Source organism: Lytechinus pictus, chromosome 2, assembly GCF_037042905.1.
Source record: "Lytechinus pictus isolate F3 Inbred chromosome 2, Lp3.0, whole genome shotgun sequence".
Taxonomy (NCBI): Eukaryota; Metazoa; Echinodermata; class Echinoidea; order Temnopleuroida; family Toxopneustidae; genus Lytechinus; species Lytechinus pictus.
In genome coordinates, this window is record NC_087246.1 from 48,272,073 (window position 1) to 48,282,884 (window position 10,812).

At 39.2% G+C, this 10,812-nt stretch overlaps 1 protein-coding gene across 1 annotated transcript; it reads left to right on the forward strand.

Annotated features, from left to right (window-relative positions):
* Positions 1–6,677: 6,677 nt before the first annotated feature.
* Positions 6,678–9,217, forward strand: LOC129254116 (uncharacterized). The gene has a single exon (XM_054892570.2). The coding sequence runs from the start codon at positions 6,927–6,929 to the stop codon at positions 9,081–9,083; it is 2,157 nt and encodes a 718-aa protein (XP_054748545.2). The 5' UTR covers positions 6,678–6,926; the 3' UTR covers positions 9,084–9,217.
* The last annotated feature ends 1,595 nt before the right edge of the window (positions 9,218–10,812 follow it).

The following is a 10,812-nucleotide window of genomic DNA, read 5'->3' on the forward strand; positions in this document are numbered from 1 at the left end:
GGATAGATAGAGAGAGAGAATTTGAGAGACAGACAGACAGATGGATAGAGAGAATTCGAGAGATAGATAGACGGATAGAGAGAAACAGAGAGAGAGAAAAAGACAGACAGATGGATAGATAGAGAGAATTTGAGATATCTATATATATATATATATATATATATATATATATATGTATACAATCACAAGCAGTCAAAGACTGAAATAAGTGAATGTTTACATACAAATAGAATCATAACAAAATATAAAGTAAACATTATAAATAAATATCAAATACAATACAAATTCATACAGATAAAAAAAGAAATGTATCATAAATAAATACAAAAGGCCAAAAGTAAAGTGTCACCAAAGAAGAAAAAAGCGGAATGAAAGATTAAGAAGAAAGAGGTGAGAAAAGGGAAAGAAATTGGGATAAGACAAAGAGAAGGGAAAGCAAGAGGTGGAATTTGAAAGAGAATAGGAGGCAACCTTCAGAAAAAAAAACTCATTATGCAATACAAGACATCTAACAATGGTAACAAGTAAATAAAGTAGTAATTGAATCAAATCGAGCACAAAAAAGGGAAAAGTAGAGCTGAGGAAATAGACTCCCGAAGGAAGTCGAAGCAGTGTTGATATTGCACATGAGTAGATTAACAGATGGATAGAGATAAATAAAAGAGAGACAGATGGATAGATAGAGAATTTGAGAGATAGATGTTAGATGGATAGATAGATAGACAGATAGATAGGTAGATAGAGAATGAGAGAGACAGAGTGGATAGACAAATTAACAGATAGATATATCATGTAGTACCATAGATTGATTTATAACATAGATAGTGGATAGACAGATATGATAGATATAAGGATAGATATAATGAAAAAAGTAATTATGTGTTTTATTTTTCAATATTTTAGCTATTATTCGTTTTCATTCATATAAACGATCATGTGCGATAAAGTAAAAAAAATCATGAAGCCAACGTATATAGTTCAGCGGAACAACCAAAATACAGAGACTGAAGCTTTTGGTCTGCTCAGCTGCATTTGCACGTATGTTCTGCGGATATCTTCGGTGCGGACTTTTGGATCGCGCGCCCAGCTGATTATGTAAACAAACGTAGACGTAGACTCTTCACTAGTCGCTTTGTGGCTATTTTTCCGGAAAATGCCTTCGCCAGGGTGTAAAACGGAAACGCGCATCCCGGAAACTGTTTTGCCCCTTCCCTCAACAACATATTTGTCTGACAGGTTGTGAGATGTGACAACTTTCCTTGAAGTTGATTAGCAGAGAAGCTCAGTTCCTATGGTAACTGTCGGATAAAACATGACTTGTCGGCCAAAACATCGGACGAATCCGAATCCTTTCATGAAACACTCCCCGCCGGGATTCTATCATCGAACCATGCTCGGTTTTCGTAATAGGTCCATGGTTTAATCAATGGTCAGCTCAGGCAATATACATGGCAAAGATTGAAGATGGCGCTATACAAATTTCTGCAGAGTACCCTTTTGTCCTTGCCATTTTTTGGTGTGTTATATTGTTTTGCGTGTTCTACCCACGGAATACCGAAGGTTTGTTAAACCATGGACCTACTAGCAGGTCCATGGCTAAACCGAAGATCCGTTTTTCCGAAGGTTAGGGTACCCCGAAGATTCTTCAGTCTGAACTCTGAGGCTTGTTATTCCGAACTTTCGTTAACTCGAAAACAAACGAATAGTGGGTCGTAATTCCGAAGGTTTGATAGTCCAAAAATTAAGAAAAGTTCATATTTTCGGATTGACGAAATTTCGAAACACCGAACCCTATGTTCTTTTCGGATTTAACGAACCCTGTTGATTTCGTACTTTTGTATGTTAACACTGTCACAACTTTTTTATATGACATCCGATTTTAGATAAGCTTTTCAGCCTTAGGCATATTGATCTTTGATTCTTTTAATTCAAATATTTGTTTTTGGTTTGGAAGTAAGCTGCCTCCAAAAAATTGATTGCACTGCTGGTTTAAGTATTTATACAAATAAATAAATGTTTGGTACCGCAAAATCGCAAAATAGCCTTTAAAAACGGACAACTGAAGCTTTTCGACATGCATCCATCAGAGTAAAATCGCATGAATGAACAAAACTCGAAACAATAGGCCTATATAATTATGGACGCTAAACGACGAGCTCATGCGATTTTACTCTTAGAGTAAAATCGCATGAGCTCGTCGTTTATGAGTGCATGCATGTCGAAAAGCTTTAGTATGTCCGTCTATTTTACTATTATATATATATATATATATATATATATATATATATATATATATATATATATATATATATATAGTGTGAAAGAAATGGATGAAGAGAACAATGGTAGGCGTAGCTTAAATCAAGGTTCCCCAGAGCTATATTTATATATACATTTATATATATATATATATATATATATATATATATAAGACAAGAATAAAAATGAAGGTCCTGCGTCGGTTGTGGAAGTATAAAGCAAAATACAATGTGAATGAAACAACCGTAGATAGAAAAATTGATCAAATTTTCGCCCATAGGGCTTCATCAGGAAATGATGAATTTATTAGTCAACAACACCAAGAAACGCAGTGCGCAAACGCAAAGCGTAAAAAACAACGCGCTAAGAGGTAAGACGCGAAGCGCAACAGTACAAAAGAAAAGAGAGAGAGAAAGAGAGAAAAAAAGAAAAAAGAAAGAAAGGAGAAGGGGAAAAAAAGAAGAAGAAGAAAGCCGGGGAGACAAAAGGAAGAGAGAAAACGGAAAAGGAAAACGACTAGAAGAAAAAAGAGAGAGGTAGAGAAAGGGCACAAATAGAGGACAGCTGAGGAGAAAGAAGTAAGAGAAGAAAGAAAAAAAGAAGAAAAGGAATAGAAAAAAAAGGGAAAAGAAAGAGAAAAAGAAAGTAAAAGACGGAAGGACAACAGAAAGAAAGGAAGAAAACAAGAAAGGGAAGCAAGAGAGAGAGAGAGGGGGGTGGGGGGGGGGGGAGAAAGAAATCAAACCACGGGAAAAGAATGGAAAGACACATTCATTCCATCAGGTTACATGGCCAGTCTAGTGCATGTGCGAGAAATATAAATATACACACACTAAAAGCAGAACAATTTGATCTACAGTCTGATCGATATATGTAATGCACTGGCATACAGATAGGGGCGGGGTCCCTTGCTCCCCAAATTTCTCGGCCAAGAAAATAAAAGAGAAAAGGAAAGGAAGGAAATGGATAATGGTGAAATTTCTGAATATCATGTAAAATTTTTGTAATAAAAATGTTGAAATTTTTGCTCGCTCCCAACTTTTTATTGTTTTAATATTTTATCGAGCCCCTCAATTCTTTTTTAGCTCATTACGCCACTGAATGAGGGAACCGAGTATGTCAATCTGCACTATTTCTTTAATTTGATTTGAAATATGAAATATGAAAAAAAAAATGTCTGGAAAATATGATAATGATGATTTTACATGTTCCATGATAATATTAATAATAACGTTTTATTTACCCAGGGTAGCCACTTCAGTTAGGAAACTGCTCTACCAGCGTGCCCTGCATAACATAATAATGTTATTATTTCCTTTCTCCAATCTAAATGCTGAGCGCCTAGCAAGAAGGCAGAAGGTCCCATTTTTGTAAGTCTTTGGTATGACTCGGCCGAGAATCGAACCCACGACCTCCCGTTCATGAGGCGGACGCTCTACCACCGAGCCACCATGACATGATGACTAAATCGAACACGAGTTTTGAATTTATAGAGGGAAAGAATAGGCCTAAGTGTGTGATGTCATAGAATTTCGATCCCTCACACTGTTTTTTGTGTGCAAATAAGTGAAAATTATGAACGAAAGAACTTTCTCTTTTAATACTTTTCGTCCGATTTTGATGAAATATTTTTATTGTTACGTTCATTTGATTTTTCTTTTTATTTTTTTCAGATCAAATTTCTGTTGCTGGATGAACTTGACCTTTACTCAAAGTTTGATAAAGCCCCTCATAAAAATTGGCAGAGTAATGTGATAGACAATGGTATTGGTATAATTAGCTCCGAAAATTCGAGGGTGCAGAACATGCCTTATTTTCGCCCTAAAAGTCGCGAGGAGCAAGATTAATTTTGATATCAGAAAATGATGTATTTTATCCGCTTTTAAAAAAAATGTATATGTTTCTTGGCAGTCTGTGGCATACCTAGGATTTTCCACAGGGGGGGGGGGGCAAAATCGGCCGCCAAAAAAAATTGACAAGCAAAAAAAAAAGAAGAAAAAAAAAAAGGTTTTCAATCAAAAATAAAGGTTATTGTACCAGAAAAAAAATTGAAAAGCAAAAAAAAAAAAAAAAAAAAAAAGGTCTTCAGGCTCGTCGTCAGGGGGGGCAATAAAGGTCTTCAAGCTCGTCAGGGGGGGGGGGGCATAAAAGGTCTTTCAAGCTCGTCAGGGGGGGGGGGCAGTGATATGTATTTTGTATGGGTTGTGGCTCGTCAGGGGGGGGGGCAGAGTGCCCCCCTCCCCCCCCCAAGTAGGTACGCTAGTGTTTCTTGGTCATGGAACCTTTTTTTTGTTTGGGGGGGGGGCAAGTTGTGATAGACAAAGCATCATGTAGGCCTACAATTTTTAAGTAATTTCACTTGACAGTACGGTTAGGAACATTATCTCGGCCGTTTCATTATTTTCATTTTTTTGTTTCAATAATTCAGTCATGTGTGATGAAAAATTCAAAATAGTTCACCTCAATCAAATTAAATACATGTATGTTTTAAAATTTATTGCCAACAATATCAGTTTACTCGAAATGTTTCCATGTTTTGTTTTTACAGCTTAATGGGCTAAAATAGTGGTTGTTCTGCCGTTCTGGGGTGGGTGCGGTCAAGGAGTCACCAAGTTCACTGTTCCCACACGCAATCCCGAAATGAAGTGAAGGCACTGACTTTCATAATACCCATCTTGATTCCCAACTCTTCCTCTCCCCTCTTTCTCGATTGGCGCCCAAGTTTTCTTCTTTTCCCTTCCCTTCCCGACCCCACCCTCATCCATCCTTCATCATTTGTCTTTCTCACTCTCTCCGCCTCTTCACGTCACTCATACAAAAGCAGTATGCTTTTGATCAGAAAACATCTGGAACCGGTGCGTTGGAAATGCGCTGTTCGGTTGAATAGTAAATTACAATAGGACACGTGCCTGTCGCAAACTGAATTTGAGAGCCTGTTATTGTCAGACAACCCTAGCTTATAACCTCACCAAGCTAGCTGGCAATAAAGCACGGTGGTTCAACATCTTCAAATCGGATTTTTTCGTGCCCTTTTCTCGCTATAATTTATTTCCCCCTTCGCCGTCGTGCACTTGCATGTGGTGGACTTGTCGATGCCAAGCGCTTTCGTTTTGGGGCTCATCACCGCTCTCTGATCTGGGATCGAGATGCACTGTCAAATACACGGGAGCTATGATCGCGAGCAGCTGTGAAGGCGAAATTAGAGCGGAGATTAGTTGTTATATTCAGGCGTTTTTGCAGAATGAAACGACCGTAATCCCAGTTGATATCTAAGTTCAGAATATGTACACGGGGGGGGGGGGGGGGGGGGGGGGGGTAATTTTTCCATTTCTCTTGTAAGCTCTTCTCTTTAATTTGAATGTTCTACTATTGGTGGTGGTGGTGAGAGGGCTTGGGGCTGGCCATGCAAAAACAAAGTGAGATGGTAATTTTCATGTTTTTGTAATGTTGTTTATTGAAAAAAAAAAAAATGGGGAGGGGGCTGAAGCCCTCAGCTGCCTCCCACTTCCGCGGCCCATGTGTTATGACCATGTGGGTTACCCAAGCCTTGCTTTCCCATGTAGAAATATGCATGGGTAGACAAACATTCAACAAATTATATTGAAAAACAAAACTAAACAAGATGAAAACCCCATATTTTTTATAATAGGAGTAATCATGCTATTATGAACCATGACGCCCAACTTTTTATTGCGCCCCTTTTTATGAATTATTGAATTGTGACCCTTTTCGAGGTGATAAACTACATAAATTTATTTTTATTGCTTTATCTGTGAAATGGCAAAATCAAAGTTCACCTCCCATCCCCATTTAAGTGGAAATAAATCATTTTCTTTAGAAAAAAACATATTTACACTTTCTGTAAGTTGTGTGCCCTCTCTTTGATATAACACTGGATTTTCCCCTACTCTAGAATTAAAAACAAACTAATTTTGTGTCAGGCAATGTCATTGTCCATTGGGAGAATACACAAAAAAAGGCCTACATGCTTGCACCATTGGGTACGTGTGGTAAAGACAAATCCATAATTTCTCTGAATTTCATGATCTCAAGTTGCATTTGTTGTTATATTCTGATTTTCATGCCTTATATAATTTTCATGAGACACCAATGGCGTCTCGGTAATCGATTATGAAGCGATTATTCATCCATTATTCTTCATTTGTAAATTTTGTGTCGATGTCTAAATCCGAGGTTCTGAAGAAATTAAAATAGGAAAAAGATCATGAGACAAAATATATGTGGTAAAATCAGAACATTCATACTGAATAAATAAGATGTATACTTTACAACATAGAAAGACTGTTTGCACTTTATTGTAAAAAAAAAAAAATCAAAAAAAAAATCAGACAATAATTATTCTTCCTTATCAATAATTGCGGTCTTGTTTGAAGACTGAGATCATAGCTGCCGCAAAACAGTACACAAACCTATGCATGGCGCATGCATACACTGTGGGCGGATCAGATTTATTATACACAAATTACGTCTATTAGCTGGGGACTGCAAGCGAAGAGTGTTGTAGAATTCCATGACGCTTGTGATTTATCGGTTGACCATTGCCGAACTAAACTCCACCTTTCGCTGTTTATTACCGGATCGTGAAGAGGAATATCTATTTGTTGAAATACTGGATATGTTCTTAAAAAACGTTGAGTTTTGACGAAATGGCGGGGGAGGTTCGATCGCGAAGCGAGAGGCTACTTGCACCAAGCAGTGCTCATCGAAGCCGCGGTGATCTCTCCGTGTGTTATGTGTGTGGTGCACACAGAGCGAACTGTCAGCTGCGAATTCGACCGTTTGCTAATGAGCCTTTCTTTCCCTTTTTGGAGCATCATGAAGCCGCTCCTGGGAGTTATATCCACTCAGACGGTATCGTAGATTCATGTCGTGTTTGTCATGCTTTTCTCATTCAACAGTGGGTTGCATTTGACAAAAACAACACCCCAATCCCGAAGCGGTTGTATTGGTTAAAACGCGCCGACTCTGCCGGCCAGATGCGCAAGCTCGACCCGCAAGTCATCCCTCCACACCATGCAGTCCCTATTCGTGAGGATTTGTATTCGCGGCTGAATTTTCGGAATATTCCAGGATTATCCACTCAAGAGGATGTTGGACGTAACAATGCCAATGGTATCATTGAGCCAATATCCACAGTTTCCACTTCGGGTGTCAATGGTGATTCTACCAAACGTAGGCACATCTTCAATAGCTGGGACATTGAGATTCCCTCAGTTGCCATTTGTTATGGATGTGGAGTCTCTGTACCTCAGCAAGCTGTTCGGGTTGTACACACCAGTCATTGGTCAAAGTCAGAATCGCCATATTTCCCTTGTATTCTTGGCCATCCAGCACCAAGTGAAGCTAAGCCAGTGGATCAATTTGGCCGTGTACTGATGTGTGAAACCTGTTCTAATTATCTTCTTCGGCAGTGGCAAGCACAGGAGCTTGAAAATGTTCCCCTCCATGAAAGGGTGTACCACCTGAGATCATCTTCAGTGGGCAGTGCAACGGCAAGTGCCAGTGGGGAAGTATCTACATCACGTGATACCTCAGGAACAACACACACTAATTGTTATCTCTGTGGAATCGATGTGATGGTAGCAGACACTCATATCATTCGATCTCGGAAGTTCAACAGTGTTGATCCTTTCTACCCTTTCTTGGAGAAACATGTAGGTGCTTCTGGAGCCTGGCATCTGAGTTCAGATGGAGGTGCCAGAGTGTGTGGAGCATGTAACACAGACCTTGATGAACAGTGGAATGCTCATGATGTCATGGGAACCCCAATGGACAAGCGTGTGTACCGGATCCCAAATCAGAGTGGATCAAAGAAGAATGCTCCGGCTGGCAGCCATAAGTCTGATGAAAAGGCAAGAGGAGACGAGAAAGTACGGAAGCATAAGTATGAGGTGTGTTACTTGTGCTCAGATATCACAAGTACTATTGGAGCAAAGCCAGTAAGTACTGGACCACAGTCAAAGGAAGAAGAGGATGGTGATGGAGGAGAAGATGTGATGAACTTTCCCTTTCTCCTGAAGGTGAAAAGACCGCACAAAGCACGGAAGGTAGACAAAGCTGGTAATGTCCTTGTATGCATCCCATGCTATGATCACCTTGATCAACAATGGAAAGAATTCCAGGAGCAAAACATTCCACACGAAGAGCGACAGTACCTGGTGAGACCTCGGAAAACAGAAGACTTATCCAAACAGGTGACCTATTCCAACAGACCTTCAAGCCCTACTGTGGACAGCAGTAAGCATGATCCTGTTTGTTTTCTGTGTGGCATGCTGTGCAAGCCAAGAGACCACTACAGGCTCCACTCTTTCCCCAGACGAAGCCAACAAGACCAGCAAGAAAGCATCCCTTTCTTTCCCTTCCTCATGAAACACACCCCTGCCCCAAATGCCACTCCTGTAAATTCTGATGGGGTAGCATCTGTCTGCAAGTACTGCTACGTCAATCTCAACACCCAGTGGCACGACTATGAAAAATCATCAGACTTTGCAGATGGTAATAGATGGCTACGGGGATACAATGTAAATGGGTTTGTCTGTTTTGTCTGTGCACAGAATGTTAAGAGAGAGGACATTCGCAAAGTTAGCGTCAAGGAGTATCCCTGTCTCCTTCGCCATGAGAGACCTCAAGGTGGCATTATCTTGGAGGATAATAGCCTGGTCATCACCTGCCCAACGTGTGATGTTTCCTTGTACACCCAGAAAGCTGCCTTTGATCATCTTGAGGTTCCTGAGGACAAGAGGGCTTACCAACTCACGCATTCTGTAGCATCTGCAAATGAAGGAAAGGAGGTAGGTTTTTGATTGTTTGAAAGTTGTATTGATGCTTTGATGACATTGTCTTGTCAATAACTTTTACTCTGACACGTTTAATAAATATTTTTTTTATTATAGGTACAAAACTGTTTCAAAGGACACTGACCAGACCTGGTACTGACTTCCAATATCCTATTCCAGATGCCAAATCATGTTATGTAATGAGCTAGCAAATACTTACAAGATATTTCTCGCATTTACTGGAGCAATACAAGGCTTTATTTGCATTATTTTTAAGTTAAAAGGTATGGGTTATCATTCATTGTAGCATAAAGTATGAGTTTCTGCTTCTGAATGAATTGGTGATGATGGTATTGATGAGTTTTTACAACCAAGCTCAGTGTCTGGGGAGAAAACCCAGAGACTTCTAATCATGATCCCCAAAATTTAAATCGACACAATAACAACCAAGACAGAGACAGACACAGTTACATTTACACTTGTGCAAAGAATCTGCCAAGACCAAGACAAGACATGAGACACAGAATCACTGTCTTGAGATATATGCCCAGACTGAGAGACATGACTCTAGACATTGAAGTAAAATGGTGAGAAAAACTAGTCAAATTGATATATTTTTGTTGTCTTGCCAATGTCTTGGTCTCCAAGAATTAAGGTATTTCCCTTCAGGACATGGACACCATTCTCACTACCTTCCTAATACTAGTGTAATGGAAAAAAGTTTAACGTGTAGTGAGAACGGTCAAAGTGATCTTCTAAATGGTTCAGAAAACCACCTCGCGATGTAGTTTTCAAGATCGCTTTGCCTCATTAAACTGGTTTTAGCGTAAGTGAGGACACAACCATTCTTCGGGAAGCGATCTTCGCACATTTTGAGCGTGCTACTCCACACGACAGGTGTAAAATGCCTACTCTGCGGTTTCGAATTTTCGCGAAACGTGTAACCCCACTGAGAGCAACAAGATCGCTTTAGTTTAGGTGAAGTGATTTTGAAAACCACTTTTGTGTGATCAAAGCGATCTTCCAAACTGGTTTCCTGAACCAGTTTCCAGTAAACTAGTTTTAGAAAGCATAATGAAAATGGCCTGAGAGACTGAGATGAAGACATAATAGCATATCACAGACCAAGACGAGACTGTCTTGACTCTTGAGACATGAGACCCAACACCGGAACTTAGCATTATTACAATATTGAAAAAGATCTCCATGGAAACCATTTGTTCTCCAGATGTAGTCGAGATGTCTGTAATCTGTGGTTATTAATTTGTGTTATCAGCTGCCTAACTTCTGATACAAGCAAGCCTTGAATGCATATTTTGGAAATGTCACGCTTTGTGAAGAAGCTAATGGTTGAATTTGTAATTGCCTCATGTTGTTGCTATGGATACGTGGAAACCATAATTTCAGACAGAGACTCACTAAGTGCATTCTTTGCATTCATAATGAGGCTTTGCTTATGATGTAATGAAAATTACCAGGTGTTTACAATAATTAGCAAATCAAAGATTCAAATGACATATAATGGCTCAGTATATTTTTCACAGTTTTGAACAGCATAGCAATCCAAGCAAAAAATCTTTTTGCAAGTGGCTGGGATCCATATCAAGGGTAACATGTACATGAACTTGTACATGTAGGCCTATTTTGTTCTTATTACAGACTTTATATAAAGTGATCACCAGTTTTATTTCTTGGTCAGATTTTTAATAATGAACTTGAAATTATCCTATGAAATATAATCTATGACTACATGTAT